We start from the raw sequence: 18791 nt of genomic DNA, 5'->3' as shown, positions 1-18791 counted from the left end.
GCTGATGACACTGTGGCTGAAAAGACAAAGTCAGCAATCAAAAACAGCCAACCAACTGATCCGCAGTGAGGAAATGAATGCAGGAAACCAAAGATCACTGCGGAGTAGATGTTCATGATGCCAAATTTATTGAATCACATAAACAGTTTGTAGTGCTCTATATTATGTACTTTATCCTTATAGTACGAGGAGTTAAAATGAGACCATGTTTCAACTCTGTGGTCACCATCATAATTTATTTTTCAATAATATATACAGTCATGTGAAAAAATTAGGACATCCCATGAAATATTCAGTTCTTTCTTAAGAAATGTTTACATATTGATGTCAAATCTTTTTTTAAATTTATTTCTGGAAAAGAAAGTGATGTAATTGCAGGTAAACAACAAAACTTTTCTTTGATTTACTCATGAAACAAAAGATACCCACAAAAATGTGTATTCTATCTGAGGAATAAATTAGGACACCCTCACATATCCTCCCAAGTAAAGTGGCTCAAATAACACACATGTGTATCATATCAGGTGCACATGATTAGAACATCATTACTCAGCATTTTGAAAGAGGTTTGCCCTACTTAAATCTAAGACATTTAGTTTGGTGTACTCATGACTGCTTTGGTGAGAGTGAACACCATGGTGAGATCAAAAGAGCTGTCTGAGGCCTTCAGAAAGAAGATTGTAGCAACTTATAAGACTGGTAAGGGATTTTAAAAGATCTCAAAAGAATTTTACATTAGCCATTCCACGGTCCGGAAAATAGTTTACAAGTGGAGGACTTTCCAAACAACTGCCAACATGCCCAGGTCTGGCCGTCCAAGCAAGTTGATTCCCAGAGCAGATCGCAAGATGCTAACAGAAGCCTCCAAAAACCCTAAAATGTCATCATGGGACCATGGGAGGTGTGCAATGAGGAAACCTTTGCTCTCTAAGAGAAACATCAAGGCCAGACTGAAGTTTGTCAGAGAGAACGTAGACAAACACGAGGACTTCTGGATATCAGCTATGGATCTGCATTTGCCATAACGCATGATGACTTGGGATATGGGATGGGTTCCCAAACAGCTTACTGATCGGCACAGATAACAGCATGTGAAGGCTACGACCCAGTTCCTCAGATGGTATGAAGAAGATCTGAGTATTCTGGAGAGAATTGTCACTGGCAACAAGACATGGGTGCATCACTGTGACCCGAAGAACAAAAGACAACGAGCACAATGAAGTAAAGGTAGCGGTGCTCACCTGGCTTCGGGAGCAGCCAAGAAACTTCTCCGCAGGAATGCAGAAGCTAGTTGAACAATACCACAAATGCATCGTCTTGCATGGGGACTATGTGGAAAAGTGATATGTTCAATTGCTCACCGTTACTTCAATTAAGGCCATTAAATGTATTTTGCCTTTACTTTTTGATTTACCCTTGTATTACCAGGAAATGAAAGGGGGGATCATTGTGTGACTTGGAAAAAAAAGAGTAAACCAACATTGAAGCACGGATTGCCAGTACAAGCCATCATCCCTAGGCTTTCATTATACAGATCACACGGTGAATGCTATTTCTAGATGAAAAGCACATGACAACGGAGAAGGACAGACCCCATGTAAAGAAAGAAAAAAAAAAAAAAAAGAAATGCCCTAAAAAATATTCTGCTGTTAATATATAAAATGACAACAGATGTCCTGTTTGAAATCACAAGAAACTGTCAAAACACTACAACCAACACCACTGGAAAGAAGCAGAAAACCCTTGCTCAGCCAAAAGCACTGGAGCCATCACAACATACATTGAGTGGAGCATACTGAAATTTTTTTCATTTTGCCAATAAACTCTGAAGATGCCATTACTACTATTTATTATTTCTATAGCGCTGAAAGACGTCTGCATCACTGTACATTTTAACATACGATAGATAGTCCCTGCTCAGAAGAGCTTACATTGTTTTAAACTCTTGGACTAGTCCAGAATGTTTTACAACAGGGATATGCATACATCTGAAATGACCTAGGAATCATTGTATGGTCAGTTTTTGGCAGAAATGAGAGAAAAAAAGTCCAAGACTGCAGAGTTTGTTTGTTTTTTGTATTTGTTGTTAACAGTGCATCCCCCCAAACAAGAAGAAACCCCCCCAAACACAATGAAAATTCCCATACATATCATGGTAAAGAAAAGGCAGACATGTTTGGGCTGTACATCCATATTTTATACTTCAAGGCAAGAATCTGAAACAGCATTCTCTTCTCTGGCACTACCTCCCCCCACCACACTCACGCCCTCCCTTCCCACCTATATCTTTTTAAATCTTTGCCGGCATGAGCAGCTTTTCTGGCCTGCTGCTCATGCCGGCATCAGCTTTCCCTCTGATGTCACTTCCTGGCCCCGTGACGTAGAAGTGAGTTCAGAGGGGAGCCAGGCCAGCACAAGCAACAGGCCAGATAATTTGCTCACGCTGGCAAAGATTTAAAGAAGATCAACAGAAGATAAGTTGAAAAGCATTTTCTTCTATCTTTTAATATCTTCTTTAAATACAGCACAGCACAGAGCTTTTTTCATGTAAAGGAGGTTTTTTTGCCAATGAGGTGATCACCTAACCACCTTTAAACTACCTTTTGTGGAGGTGGGAGGGCTCTTGTCTGAGGCTTTTTCCTCCGTTTATAAATTGTCATTAAGCCTGAACTGTGTCATTATTATACCACTTGACATTGTGCATTTTTCTTAGTGAGCATTTAAAGAGGTAAATGGAGGAGGAGAACGGAAGGCACGAGTGTGGCATAGGGTGGAAAGGTGCCAGTGCCCCCACTAAGACGGCATCTGGGGCGATCCGCCCCTCCTTGCTATACCACTGAATATACCAGTTCCACAAATGCATGAAAAGAAACCCCCTAGTAGTGCTAAATGTAACTTTGTCTTAAGCAGACAACTGAGCTCATTTTGAAGAAAATTATGTTCCCCTTTACTAAAGAATTACTTGCATTGCTTAAGGGAAGATGCACTTTGCTTACCTCGCGCGTGACTCTTCCGTTGTTATCAAAGTCATATAGTGTGAAGGTCCATTCTTGCCTGTTATCTTCCTCTACAGACACATCACATTCCAGTTCCTAAGAAACATGCAAAAAGCAATGAGCTACTCTAATAAAGAAGCTTCTTTGCATAGTGTGGTTGTTAGGTTTTTACTCGGAGATTCTAAGCTATACCAATGTTATGGTCAGCTATGCTCTCTGAACTACTGCCAAATATACACGTGACCAAGGCACCCAGCCTGCAGAGCCACCCCCCCCCAAAAAAAAATGCAGGTGCAAAATTTTGAACGAGCATGCCCCACTCAGCTGGACCTGAGTCAATCTCTCTAACAAGACGTGTGTCTCCCAGGCTTTCCAGCCACAACAAACTAATATGGAAAGTACAATACAATTAAAATAAAAGCTGAGCAAAATGGCTCCAAATAACTTTGATACGACAGAGCTCAAAATGCCTGCTTGATCTGCTGACTTGAACCAATTCCCTTCAGAAGTTAACAGTATCCCCAGCCCCCCAGCTGATTTCAAAGGCAGCCTCCCCCCCCCCCCCCCATTTGTACCAAGGCCCTTCCAAGATGTTGCCAAGGAGTATTGACACACTGCTGTGGAAACGTTGTTTCAGATTACACAAACATTCCCAGTAGCTTTCAAAAGCCAAATCGTAGCCACCTCATGCTTTTAGCCTTGACAATTGCATTTCTGACTATTATACCTATTCATACAAAAACAAAAAAACCCCAAACAGAAAAGGATTTATCATTTTCAAAGCCCCTAGCACTACATGGCTAGAAACCTTTGATTTGAAGAACAAGGCGAAAATATCAATACTTGGGTTCTTGCCACACAGTAATAGTTCCCACCACACACTTCCTAACCCAAGGTTTGTTGTTTTTTTACGTATGGATGTGTGATGCTTAGTTAATAATATGGCCGTCTTCCCTGCATTAGCAAAAGATCCTGGTACCAGAGAGCTAACCTTTAATTGCATGCCAAGAACTACTTGGGAACAAACATCTTCACTGTTTGTGGAAGCCTTCCAACTTAACTGGCACCAACCACGTTGACAGGTGTCCACTAACTTCCCAATGTCAAGTCGCTGCTGCCAGGGAGTTTTCATGGAGGGGGGGGGAACTATTACTAACTGTGGCACATTAAGGCAATCTTCATGGTACGCCACACTGCGGCTGACACGAATGCCAGCCCCTCCCCATGAAAGCCCTTCTCTAATGCTTCCCTTCAGATGGCAAATAGCACTACTGCACTACAAAGTAATTCTCCCCTTCAGCGTGTTCAAAACCCATCAAAGCTGAATGTGTCAGTCAAGCAACTACAGGTTAGCATCACTTTTTTTCCCCCAATTGTAACGTCGATCAACGCAGTAAGAAAAGCATTAACGATATCAGCACGTGTAGCCACGCAATCTAACATTAAGGGCTCCTTTTACTAAGCTGTGATAGTATTTTTAGCGTGCGCTAAACCCGCGCTACGCGGCTAGAACTAACGCCAGCTCAATGCTGGCGTTAGCGTCTAGCGCACGCGCTAAAACCACTATAGCAGCTTAGCAAAAGGAGCCCTAAGTGCTGCCACTTGTCCATGCGTCATGGGAGATCGTAGAACAGTGTTTCCCAAACGTTTTCAAGCACAAGGCACACCTAAACTTTTCAAAAGCTGTTGTGCATCACACCAGCCTCCAAGGAGCAGGCAGTGTGGGCACGGGAGAGGATGCATACTGGCAAAATAAAAGTTAGGGAAGCATTGGAGGCCTTACCCGAGGCTGTAGGGGGGGGATGAAAGTGACAGCTGCCGTGCAAAATGTGTGTTGCATCAAATCCCACCCCCTACATGCTGCCTGTTCATTCTCACCTTCAGGGGCGAGGAGCAAGTATGACTATGCTCAGAAAGGAGTCCCTGCACATTTAAACGTTCACCGCCTGGTATCGGGGCTCCTAACAGGCAGGGAGTGCATAATGCTCACACGATAATAGCTACGTGCTAATTGGGAAATTAGCGTGTGGCCATTTCTCAGCTGCACTAAGTGGTCTCAGCACGTGGGGAAACCCATGTACTAAAAAAAAAATAGCACACACCCCTTTTTAGCGCAGTTTAGCAAAAGAGCCCCAAAATGCATTGGGGGTCCCGTTCCCATGGAAGTCACGGCATAAACCCATAGACCTGATTCTATAAATGGCGCCTAGCTGCTCTTAACTTGTAGGAGCCCTTAAGGGATTTCTTTCTGTGCACTAAGGATGTTTTTTTTACCACAGCTGGAAAAAGGCCAGTTTTCCAGATTAATAGCTTCGTGCTAATGTTGCCTTTGCTGCATGAGGGAGGAGGAGTCAACTTCACAGAGGTATGCACTAGAGGTCTGCATGGGAACGGGGATCGCGGGAATCCCGCGGATCATGCGGGGTTCCTGCTGGAATCCCCCCTAACCTACGGGACTCCCAAGGGGACCCCCCCTGTGGTCCACGGGACTCCCACGGGGACACCCTTCTAGCCAACGGGACTCCCACGGGGATGGAAGGCTTTGGAAGCAGGGTTCGTCCATATAATATTATGGACATGTCAGCCTTAGTAAAAGAGGGGGTTTATAAGTTAATTACCTGAACAGAAAACAGAAAACAAAAAAAGGGTTCCACAAGGAAAACAGCAGCGTAAACACAAAAGAAACTGTAGAATTGATGATCCTGTCAGAAGTAATTGCTGCTTTTTATGGGGACTGGCGGGGATGGAGGTAATTCCTTGCGGGGATGGGTAGAGACGGAGAGGATCCTGACGGGGACGGGCGGAGATGGGTGGGATTTCTGTCCCCGTGCAACTCTCTAGTATGCACACAAGGACGTAAGAAATGAATTGAAAAAGTCAAAAGCTTTCCAACAATAGTAAAATTTATTAATTTCAATTACCCTATATACTTGAATATAAACCGATCCGAAACCGAGGTGACCTTTTTCCCCCCAAAAAATGAGGAAAAAAGGTTCACTCGAATAAAAACCAAGATTAGAAATTTGGATGATCCTAGTAAGAAATTCTACAAAGATTAGACATCCTTGCCATAAGTTTTAACACAATTTTTTTAACTTAAAGTATTAGCACAAAACCATACATTTACAGTAACAGTAGTTTAAATAGTTCCTCTGATTTTAGGTTTTTGTTCCCACATCCTCTACTAGCTTGAGAAGCCTTTGAGAAAACTGTATTTTGGGGTCTATCACTATCACAGTTCACTAAAAGGATAAGATAATAAAACATGTAGAAATGTGGCGATAATCCTTTTAAATTGATTTTTATGCTTACTATTCATATAAACATTTATGATTTAATCTGTTAGACTTCACAATGTTTCTACATGTTTTATTATCTTATCCTTTTAGTGTACCAAATGTTCAGGAAGTCAATGAAAACCTACCTTTTTGACAAATTCCTCTAATTTCTCCACCCCTCTTCCCTGCCTCCTCCTCTGACCTCGACTTACCTCCAGACTCATCACCGCCGTATGTAACACTGCTATATGTAACACCGCTGTATGTAACTTACAGCAAATGTAACAACTCTGCAAATGTAACCTAGCTGTAAAAATAACTTCACCGTAAATGTATCATCAAAAATGTAAATGTAGCATCGCCGAAAATGTAACTTCGCTGTAAATGTACAGTCTCTTCATCTGTTAACCGCATAGAACTTCCATGGTAATGCGGTATACAAGAATAAAGTTATTATTATTATTACCATGATTGTATATATACAGAATATTTCTTTGTTTCCATAAGATCTCTTGCTCATTCCTGATGCAGGTTACTTTGCCAAAACACAGCCTTGTTGAGTCCTCCTTACAAATTTATGTTCTTTTGAATAAGGCTGCTTCCATATAATTGGAAGTAATAAATTTTGTTGTTGATTGGAAAGCTTTTGACTTTTTCACCTCACTTCTTATGGCCTTGCCTTTAGTGCATGGACACTACCAAGAATTGGCATGTGAGCCTTTACTGCAACCTGTTTCTCAGATGGTAAGTGCTCGTGAAAGTCTCCTGCTAATCAATTAGCAAGCGGCAATGTACAGTAGTTATGCTAAATGATTACTGCAGAAACATCCACTCTCTGCACCCTGCCCAGACACGCCCCTCCCAGAAAAATTCAAAAATGTTTTTAGTACGTGGTTGCCAATAGCCCTTATGGCAACAGGTGGCACCTATAAGGCAGTAGAGTAGTGTTTTGGTGGCCTCACATTTTCCACCATAAATTTAAAGGTTATGGCGATTAGGACATCCAAGTATCGACTTATGACGGTATTTTGTCATTTTTATTTTTTGATTATGAGCCTATAGGTGATCTGCAACTACTTTTCTTGGAGTGGATATAAAATTATGAGCTTTTTGATGTTCTTACCTTGTTCAAAGGCAAGCAAAAGTTGATCTTGAAACACATCATGTAAATTTAGTACATGCCAATGGCAAAGAATGCTCTGTCCTATCATATTGATATTACAAACAAAATGAAGTACAGTATGCATACAATCCATGTTGCTGAGCTTTTCTTTTTTTTCTTAAGGAATAATAGTAGATCTTTGTTAGCCCACCAGGCATGGATGTAAGCTTGCTTAATGACCTATGAAGAGTAGCTTCTCTGAACTACATAACCATCTTACTGGCTTGTAATTTAAATTCAGAGGCAGAAGAGAACAAAGCATATGAAGCCACAGATATCGGCTCAACTCAACTGGTGCACGGCATGCATTGAGTACCTACTGAATTTTTGATACAGACTTAAAAGAAAAATCTCTTTGTTGAGAGCACACATCAGCAATTAAAGGGCACTCTGAGGATATTTACATTTATTTGATTTTATTAACCACCTTTTGTTAAAATACAACAAAGTGGTATACACGGTATTAAAAATGATAAAAGCCAGATAACAGAAAGGGAAGTAGGAAAATGTGTAGGGAATGAGCAGTTCTGTTAAATATCTCAGATCACTTCACCAGTATAAGGAGCTCAATGAATAAAAAACAGGACCTTAAGTTTAAATGGTGTATATATCACATGCCTCCATCTTTAGATTGTATTTTTTTTTAAAAAAAGAAGTTGAATAAGAACATAAGAACTGCCATCTCCAGATCAGACCTTCGGTCCATTAAGTCCGGTGATCCACATATGCGGAGGCCCAGCCAGGTGTACACCTGGCATAATTTTAGTCACCCAAATCCCTCTATGCCTCTCGTAAGGAGATGCTTTTAAATCCTAGAACGGTGGATTCCGCAGTAACCTCCTCTGGGAGAGCATTCCAGGTGTCCACCACTTGTTGAGTGAAGCAGAACTTCCTGATATTTGTCCTGGACTTGTCCCCCCTTAGCTTCAGTCCATGTCCTCTTGTCCGTGTCACATTGTAAATAATTTTTTTTCCTGCTCTATTTTGTCGATTCCTTTCAGTATTTTGAAAGTCTCGATCATATCCCCTCGCAGTCTCCTCTTCTCAAGGGAGAACAATCCCAGTCTCTTAAGTCGTTCAAGAATTTCTCCTGAGGGTTATTGCTCACATAAACCACTACTAATGTTACCTTTACCTCATTAAGGAGCCCCACCCAAATCATGATTATTTGGCATTCTTTTCCCTTTTTAATTGATGTACACCGCACTGATGTTATAATGAAGAGCGGTATATGAATTCAAAATAAACATAAACATGTCCACAGCCCCTCAAATCTATATTCCAGGATGTATTCCATGTTTACATCTTTACCAAATTCTGAGTATCGGAGCATTTATCTCATTGACCCACGGTAGAAACCTCTACTGCGGCTTTGTAAAAGCCAGTGATTACCCCCCCCCCCCTCCATTTGGATTTTCAATTCTGTTGGAAGCCAAAGATATGACAGGATAATCTCTATTTTCAAGACCCTTTCTTGCATAAACACACTATAGCTTTCAGTATTAACTTCTTTCAACAGGAGCTGCTTCTTGGAAGTATTTGACTTGTACATTGGCTCATTGGCTCCCAGTTGCGCACCGAATATTGTATAAATTAGCTTTACTCACCTTTAAATCATTGTTATATAAAACTCCATCATTTATTTATAAAGACTTAATTCCTTACGCTTCTCAAAAAACTTTACGATCTAATGAACAACTGTTATTGGTTATTCCTTCTCTAAAATTCATAAATACTCGAAGACAATATATCTTCACCGTTACTGCACCACAAACATGGAATTCTCTCCCACTATATTTAAGGGTAGAGAAAAATCTTGAAAAATTCAAAAGCCAACTTAAGAGCTTTCTTTTTAAAGACGCTTTCAATACTTAATTGAAATGCTAATTGCTCTTTATTACTTCCATTCATTCCAGTCACTTGAAGATTTCTTTTATAAATTTATTTTGTTTTTCCCCATCCTTTTGTAATTTACCCTCAATGTTCTCTCCTTTCCTATTATAAATTGTATTTCTTTCCCCTCTATCCTAGTGTTTCCTGTAGTAATTTGTCTAGTATTTTAATGATTTTTATGTTTTTATTTATATTATTGTTATGGTTTTATCCTGTATTTTTCTGTATATGTAAATCGCTTAGTAATTATGATAGGCGATCAATCAAATATTGAATAAACTTGAAACTTGAACTTACATTCACAGTGACCAGCCTAAAACATATGCTCCCCCTTTTTACGCTCCCATTTACCCTTTAGTACTCCAGGTCATGAATCATCTTGGTGAAGTATTTTCTGATTCTCCTTTATCTCCTCCCACCTCTTCACCTCTCTTCCCTTCTCCTCCTCTTTCCTCCCTCCCCTTCGCACCATTTTTGATATCCCTCCCTCTCCTCAGAGCCTCCTACATGTACAGTGGCACAGTATGACCCCTTTCACCTCCCTTATATTTATTCCTCATATCTCCTCCCCCACTTTATTGCCTTTCATTCTCATTTATAAACCCTGTTCCTTCCCCAACCCTTCTCCACACTACATACCTACAGTACATGACAGAATATCATCCCAGATCAATATTCCCTTCCGTTCAGTTTTCCCTTCTAGTCTTTTGTGCTGCTCATCATAAATACTCTCAGCTGTCATTCTTCTCTTCCACACCTTGCAGCTTGCTGGGTTTTCCACCTTTTGCCCCTGTACTTAGCTGTCTCTGCAGAGACCCAGAGAATGTATTTTCTGGCCTGGTTGCAACATAGCACTCCTTGTGTAACAGAGTCCATGCTTCCTGAATTGTCACCATCTGATGACTGCCGCTGATGGTGATTAATAATCCAAAAGGGGAAAACCACTTATAGCGAATATTGCCTTGATGCATAATACCTCTCTGAATTCCCTTTGGCACTGAAAGGTGATGGCAGAGAGGTCTTGGAAAGTTCCCTACTCCTTTGCATGTCACAGAAATTGTTCTTTATCCCCCCACCTAAACTTAGGTGCCTATATTGGCGCACCTAGCCAATGTAAGCGTCTAAACTAATAGGCAAAATTGGCACCAATAATTGACACTTTATTTATTTATTTGGATTTATAGCCCATCCTCCCAGAAGAGCTCAGAACGGGTTACAAGTTTACATACATAATAATAAAGCACAACAGAGTATAGTAATGTGGAGTATGACTACATTTTAGGTCATTAATTGCATCATTAAAAAGAGATTAGTTTCTTCCCTTGATAATATCTTTTCCAGGAGACAGAGATGGTTTAACAACTCATAATTGACATTAATTGAATGTTAGGCGCACAACTTGGTAGGCGCGATTCTATAAACGTTAAATGAGTTGTCCAAAGCACCTGTCTAAAAGTGGGAGTGGTTTGGGGCAAATCATGGGCTTTTCTTGAGTTATGTGACGATTACAGAATATGTACCGTTGTGTACCTAACTTAGGTGCAGGCATTTATGCCAAGAAAACCCTGGCATAAATATGGTGCTCCTATAAGTTAGGATGTCTAACAACGCCTAAGGCTGCTTAAGCAGAAGTAAGCCTGATTCTATGCAGTGTGCCTAACTTTTATAGAATTGGGATCTACAGGGCTCATAGTTGAAACAGAAATACATCTAAAAACCCACCCAAGTTGGCACTTGGACAACCTAGAAGACAGGTCGTTCAAGTGCTGATAAACGAAATGGCTTTTTAGACGTATTTAGGGACGTTTTAGGCCTCTGAATGCCGCTGTGCGCCCAGAGCTAAAAGGGGTGTTTTTGGAACATAAGAATTGCCGCTGTTGGGTCAGACCAGTGGTCCATCGTGCCCAGCAGTTCACTCATGCGGTGGCCCTCTGGTCAAAGATCATCACCCTAACCGAGACTAGCCCTGGAGGAGTGATAAGGGTGGGATTTGGGCAGGAGATGAGCCAACCTAGACTTAGTTGTACTGCAGGGATAATCGAAAGTTTTACGAGGCTGTGTGGACGGAAAACACCCTCCAGGGATTCAAGACAAAGTTGGACAAGTTCCTGCTAAACTGGTACGTACGCAGGTGAGGCTAGACTCATTTAGAGCACTGGTCTTTTGACCTGGGGGCCGCCGCGTGAGCGGACTGCTGGCCACGATGGACCACTGGTCTGACCCAGCAGCGGCAATTCTTATGTTCTTAAATTATATGTTGTGACTTAGGCGATCTAAAACTAGGTCTAAGTGCCCAGAAGGTATCCAAAGTGACCGATAACCACTGCAGACATAAAGTACAGACCCCCACACACTCCCCCAGTGATGACTGACCCCCCCCCCCTCACATCACCATAAAAATTGGACTAAAAACATATATACCTGTCTCTGGAATATCAGCACCTGGCATAGGAAAGCCTACTAGAGCTGTACAGAGGTGGCTTAAGTAGTCTGGGGGGGTGGGGGGGATAGTGAATCATAGAGAGGAGGACCCAGGCCCATAAGCCACTCTAACCACTACATTCATGGTGGAAAATGTGAGCCCACCAAAAAATCCCCCAAACCTACTCTACTGCCATATAGGTGCTACCTGTAGCCATAAAGGCTATTGGGGTTATAGACAGGTGGATATAGTAGGTTTTAGGGGTGTTTTGGGAGGCTCACCATATCTTATAAGGGAGTTCTGGTGTGATGTTTATGTGGCACCCTTTTTGTGAATTTCACAGCAGTGCCTTCTAAGGTGCCCCACTGCTCTGTTGCCATGTCTAGGAGGCCAGTCCATTACATTGCTAGCCCCTGCCATGTCCAAAAGCTCTTGTTCTGGAGGGTTTGGACTCAGATGAATATTTGGATGAGAATGTGGTACAAAGATAAGACGTAGTGGTGGTCTGGATGATCATATGCTTGGACATACAGATGGACGATTTTTGAACAAAAAGTATATTTAGACGTATTTTTCGAGAATGGACATTTGTGCCCTGCCGACTTTGGGTGACTAGCACCCTACATCGAAATCAGACATAGACTTATGTTTTGATGATGTCCCTCCACCTGTATAATTATGGAGGCATGCCACTATATCTCTAGGAAGGTCTCCTTTTTCTGAGCCCAAGGCCCTATGTACTCTATCCACTTTAACCTTTCAAACCTTTGCCAGCTCTATATGCTTCTTAAAATTAGAGAGCAACTACTTCCCTTTTCTCATGTGAAACTGGCAGAAAAACAAGCTCAATAAAAGCAGTGGCAATGGCAAAACAAGGTCAAATTGCTCCGCATGTGAGTTAAAGGTGCTAGGAATTGGAAAGGAGTGGCTGAGGGCTGACAAAAGGCAGGTGGAGAAAGAGAGGTGGGACTTGGAGATGGTCTGGATGCAGGAGCAGGGAACTGAAATAGGGACAGGTGGGAGAAGGGGGCTGGTTCTTGGAGATGAGTCTGATGCAGGGTCTGAGTCGGGAAGAAATGGGATGGGGGCTGGTGTGAGGCTGATGATGGCAAAAGGGGGCTTATACTGGCAGATGGTGGGGGTGGCAGAGGAGGTATGATGCTAAGGCTTGGAGAAGGCTCTGGTGTTGGGATTGAGAGAAGAGGTCTCAAGATAACACTGAGACTCAGGATAGGGGATTGGAGAAAAGATCTTATGTTGGGCCCGGGAGAAGAGGGATGGAGACAGGTGGGAGGGTAAAGGTAAAGGGGATGGAACTTGATATACCCATTTTTCTGTGCACTTATTTTGTACCTGGGGCAATGAAGTGTTAAGTGGCTTTCCCAGAGTCACAAGGAGCTGCAGTGGGAATCAAACTCACGACCTTAGAGTGCTGAGGCAGCTGCTCTAACCACTAGGCCACTCATGGGCTAGGGATGGGAAAAGGACAGATAGTAGGGGTTGAGAAAAGGAAGGCATAATCAAGGGAAAGTACAGATAGAAGAATTGGGGGGGGGGGTATGGATGGAGGAGCAGAGGAACAAAGCTAGGGGGTAGAGTAGGCAATGGGGTTTGGTGGATCTTCCCCTCCCAAAAAATGTCTTCCACTGCCCCTCCAATGATCTGAACTGGATCCACTGTTTTTAAATATATTTGTAAATAATCTGGAAACAGAAACGAGTGAGGTGATCAAATTTTCAGATTACACAGCTATTCAGAGTTGTTAAATTACTCTTAGGCTATAAGAATTCATATGTTATAATATGTTTTGCAATATGTGTATATTTTGGTTGGAAAGTAGATGAAGGGTGGGTGGTGGGGGAGGGGTTAAACATATTATTAGATTTTATGTAGTAGATATCAAAGTGATGTTGTGTAAGAACTTGTTGTAATATAATATTTTGTGCACTTATTGTCAAATATGAAAATGAATAAAGAATTATTAAAAAAAAAAGAATTCACAGGAGGACCTTATGAGACTAAAAGACTGGATATCCAAACAGCAGACAAAATTTAATAGCCCAAATTAAATCTACATGATTCTAGGTTCCACCATGAGGAATCATCAAGGAAAAAGATCTAGTGTCACCATAGACGACACATTGATATCTTCTGCTCAGTGTGTGGTGCTGACTGAAACAGCAAACAGAATGTTAGGAATGATTAAAAAAGGACAGCGCCTTGAGCCTCGAGTACTGTGTGCAATTCCGAGTGCCACATCGCAAAAAAAAGATAGTGGACTTAGAAACAGTACAAAGAAAGGTGACCAAAATAATAAATAGTATGGAACAGCTCTCATATGAGGAAGGGCTAAAGATATCAGGGTTCTTCAGTTTGTAGAAGAGATGTTTGAGGGGGGATGTGAGAGAGGTCTATAAAATCCTCAATTGAGTGGAATGGCTAAATGCAAATAGATTGTTTACTCTTTCTAAAAGCATAATGACTAGAGAACATACCATAAAGTCGCACAGTAATACAGTTAAAATAATTTTTTTTTTTTAACTCAGTGCATAGTTACACCTTGAAACTCGCTGCTAAAGTATGTGGTAAAAGCTTAGCTGGGTTTAAAAATGGTTTGAAGGTAAAGTCCATCAGCTATTGGTAAGGAAGAACCTAGGAAAAGTCACTGCTTATCTGAGGTAGAATGGAACCTTGGTACATTCAACTCTCTGTTAACCGGAACTCAAGCAACCAAAACTCACAAGCAAACAGAAAAAAAAAAAAAAAATCAAAGAATACTGTAATACTTTAAATAAAAATGAAAATAAATTCAATTTCTAGTGGAAATTTAAGTGTAAACTTGGCACGCCATACCTGAATATGCCCATGCTTAGCCTACCACCAACAAATTTTTAGATTGAATCAGGTTGGGCAGACTAGATGGACCATTCGGGTCTTTATCTGCCGTCATCTACTATGTTACATGTCTAGTAGTTTGTCTCGAACAGTTTATGGTATGGCATAGTATAGGGTATAGTATTAGGTAGGCTTATTTTTAATAGCAACTCTCAAGCAACCAGAAACTACATTTATTCAGCATCTACCAATCCCCATGGTTGATGGTTAACTGAGAGTCTACTTTACTTCTGAGGATTCTGCCAGGTACCAAATCCTGTCGGTCCAATCCAGAATGGCAATTCTTATGTTCTTATTTACTCCACTATTTCCCGTATGGGCCCAACTGCAATTGTGAGTTTCTCTTGCGAGTCTAAACGTGGCATACGGTGCCAACTTCACAATGCCATGGGTGAATCTCTTCATGAAAGTGGTTAATAAATTCCAATAAATAAATAATATGATATGCTGCACAGATAAAATATCTGTTGAAAGGACTTCTTTATCTGATCTGTTTCTTCTTTTTATAAGATTTTATACAATATTCCATTCAAGATAATACTTGGGGCTCCTTTTACAAAGGAGCGTTAGGGCCTTAATGCGTGACATAGCGCGCGCTACATTGCCGCACACGCTAGCCGCTACCGCCTCCTTTTAAGCAGGCGGTAATTTTTCGGCTAGCACACACTGTAACCCACACTGATCTTGTGCGTGTGCTAAAACCGCTAGTGCACCTTAGTAAAAGGAGCCCTTGAAGCTGAAAAGATAAGTAGAATCCAAGAAAAATAAACAACTAAGGTAAACCAAAAGGAAATAAATAATCATATACTACTTATATACCAGTTCTAAAAAAAAAAAAAAGGGGATGAGAATTTAGAGATTTAGGGCTCCTTTTCAAAGGCACACTAGCGGTTTAACGCGTGTAATAGCGCTCGCGACACCGCCGGATGCGCTAGCCGCTACCGCCTCCTCTTGAGCAGGCAGTAGATTTTGGCGTTAGCGCATGATGAAAAGTCGCTCACGTTAACCCCGTTAGCGCAGCTTTGTAAAAGGAGTTTCCAAGTTTAATATGTATTTGATTAATCGCTTATATCGACTTCTAAGCGATGTACAAAAGATAAAAATATTGAGTTACAATAATCGAAGGGGAACAAATGATATAAATATGACTGACAGGACAAAATTAATTGATACAGAAGGAAGGGGTAGGTGCAGAAATACAATTTAAAATAATAAAGAACATATAAGGGAAAAATGTTAGGAAAGGGAAAAGCAATAAGGAGCCCTTAGAGATCAACCAATATATGAAATATACCTAATATTAAAGTCTAAACAACTTACTTCAAATTTTAGCTGTTTCTTAGAGTCTGTCTGCAAGTCACTTTCCTTCTCTGCTTTCTTCTCAAATCCACAAAAAAGTCCATCAGTCTTCTCTGGAGGCAAAGCAACTAGGAAAAAAAAGATCATTTTATTAAAGATGTCTCTGGTGTGATTTATTCGGTCTTCTACATAACTTTTAAGATGTCTAAAAGAAAGAGAAAATAGTTTATTTCAGCTTATGATTGCCAAATGGCAATTTTACCCTTTTGGTCATGAAAGATTCAGAGCATCAGGGATTTTGAATTTTTTATTTAAACCCCGGTTAAATATACCTATCTTTATTATTATTATTATTTCTGGCAGGTTACTGCAACTGACTGAAATGCTCCTCCAGGTGATTCTGACTGATCAATATACACTTAACTGGCCTAGCCATTTGGAGGGAAGATTGTCTATTGTGGTACCAACAGTGGGGTTTCCTTAGTAAAGACCCTGATGGGGTTGCTTTGGACCATCAGACGTTGGAGGTCAGCACCCACATTGTTATCATTTCACTATTTCAAGGAAATTTGGAAAACTGCTCATATTTTATGAACTAATTCAGTTTTGCCTCCAAATTAAAAATACTCTATTGATTCAGGTGAGGTCTGATTTGCTAGATTACAAGCATTACCGTATTTTCGCGGATATAACGCGCACCTGTGTAAAACGCGCACAGGGGTATAGCGCGCAGAAATCACGATGATATGTACCAAAACTTTTCTATACCGCGCTCAGGCATATAACGCGCATGATGCCCGACGCTCCTTTCGCCCGCCCTGACTTTCCGTGCGCTGTCCCGACTCTCCGTTCACCCCCCTGACTTCCGTGCACTGCCCTGACTTTCCGTGCGCTGTCCCGACTCTCCGTTCACCCCCCCCTGACTTTCCGTGCACTGTCCCCCCTTGAAGTCCTGTCCCCCTTGAAGGTCTGTCCCCATTCTGAAAGCCTGATGCCCCCCCCCCGACGTCCGATACATCCCCCCCCCCCGGCAGGACCACTCGCACCCTCACCCCGAAGGACCGCCGACTCCCCAACAATATCGGGCCAGGAGGGAGCCCAAACCCTCCTGGCCACGGCGACCCCCTAACCCCACCCCGCACTACATTACGGGCAGGAGGGATCCCAGGCCCTCCTGCCCTCGACGCAAACCCCCTCCCCCCAACGACCGCCCCCCCCAAGAACCTCCGCCCGTCCCCCAGCCGACCCGCGACCCCCCTGGCCGACCCCCACGACCCCCCCCACCCCCCTTCCGCGTACCTTTGGAAGTTGGCCGGACAGACGGGAGCCAACCCCGCCTGTCCGGCAGGCAGCCAACGAAGAAATGAGGCCGGATTGGCCCATCCGTCCTAAAGCTCCGCCTACTGGTGGGGCCTAAGGCGCGTGGGCCAATCAGAATAGGCCCTGGAGCCTTAGGTCCCACCTGGGGGCGCGGCCTGAGGCACATGGGCCAAACCCGACCATGTGTCTCAGGCCGCGCCCCCAGGTGGGACCTAAGGCTCCAGGGCCTATTCTGATTGGCCCACGCGCCTTAGGCCCCACCAGTAGGCGGAGCTTTAGGACGGATGGGCCAATCCGGCCTCATTTCTTCGTTGGCTGCCTGCCGGACAGGCGGGTTTGGCTCCCGTCTGTCCGGCCAACTTCCAAAGGTACGGGGAAGGGGGGTGGGGGGGTCGTGGGGGTCGGCCAGGGGGGTCGCGGGTCGGCTGGGGGGGCGGTCGGAGGTTCTTGGGGGCGGGCGGTCGTTGGAGGGAGGGGGGTTTGCGTCGAGGGCAGGAGGGCCTGGGATCCCTCCTGCCCGTAATGTAGTGCGGGGTGGGGGTAGGGGGTCGCCGTGGCCAGGAGGGTTTGGGCTCCCTCCTGGCCCGATATTGTCGGGAAGTCGGCGGTCCTTCGGGGTGGGGGTGCGAGTGGTCCTGCCGGGGGGGGGGATGTATCGGACGTCGGGGAGTCGGCCGGGCAAGAGGGCTTGGGCTCCCTCTTGCTCCGATCGTGGATGCGGGTGCGGGTGGGAGCGCGTGCGAGCGGTCGTTCGGGGTGGGGGTGCGAGCGGTCCTGCTGGGGGGGTGAATCGGGCGTCGGGCGGGGTGGGAACTATGTTTAAAAACTTTTCTATACCGCGCTCAGGCATATAACGCGCGAGGGGTATGCGCGGTACGTAAAATCACGTATAACGCGCGCGTTATATCCGCGAAAATACGGTAGTTATAGTCAAGATGGAACTCCAATTTGAGGATGTATTTGAGGATGTGTCTGAACTATGTGGGTAAAATTAACGAAGATCCTGTGAAAATTGTGCCCTCTGTAATTCAAGTGAAATATGAAGTTCTTTGTCTAATAAGCTAGAAAATATTTAGACTATTCCCAATTCTAGAAATCTCAGTTTACGTCCCTCATGTTACTAAAAATTTGACTGTTTAAAACTTATCAGGAAGACATTCCTTATATTCCCAGAGCTGCTTTACCCTCATTTACATGCACTTATTTAGCCAAAAAAGACCACTAAGTTTGGGGAACAAAATCCAGTATCTCTAGGATCTCAATTAGGAACAAGATACTTGTGCAAAACTTTATGCACAATTCTTACCTATATTCATGGATGCTGCTAGATATTATAGAAGCTTCTCTACTCTAGTCCTTACCACAATCTTAAACAGGGATTCCTAATAGAGAATGACACGGTGACAAAATTCATCACCGTTCCCGTCCCCGCGGGTAACCGCGGGAAATAATCCCATGTCATTTTCTAGTGTCTATTTCAACCTCAGTCCTTCTACACCAGCATTCTTCAAAGCAAAGCTTGTGGG

At 42.9% G+C, this 18791-nt stretch overlaps 1 protein-coding gene across 3 annotated transcripts in view; it reads right to left on the bottom strand.

Moving 5' to 3' along the window:
- The window catches only part of NKD1 (NKD inhibitor of WNT signaling pathway 1), a 237908-nt gene that overhangs the window by 29219 nt on the left and 189898 nt on the right, over window positions 1–18791 (bottom strand). For 2 of the 3 annotated variants that reach the window (XM_033943050.1, XM_033943052.1), the window contains 2 exons: window positions 15967–16073; window positions 2997–3092 (listed from right to left, as the gene is read on the bottom strand). In XM_033943050.1, coding sequence (XP_033798941.1) covers window positions 2997–3092; window positions 15967–16073 — 203 coding nt within the window. The remainder of the gene's footprint in view (window positions 1–2996; window positions 3093–15966; window positions 16074–18791) is intronic. The other variant, XM_033943051.1, reaches the window with a different exon arrangement.

The sequence above is a fragment of the Geotrypetes seraphini genome, chromosome 4 (genome assembly GCF_902459505.1).
Source record: "Geotrypetes seraphini chromosome 4, aGeoSer1.1, whole genome shotgun sequence".
NCBI lineage: Eukaryota > Metazoa > Chordata > Amphibia > Gymnophiona > Dermophiidae > Geotrypetes > Geotrypetes seraphini.
This window is presented reverse-complemented; position numbering and strand designations above follow the sequence as displayed.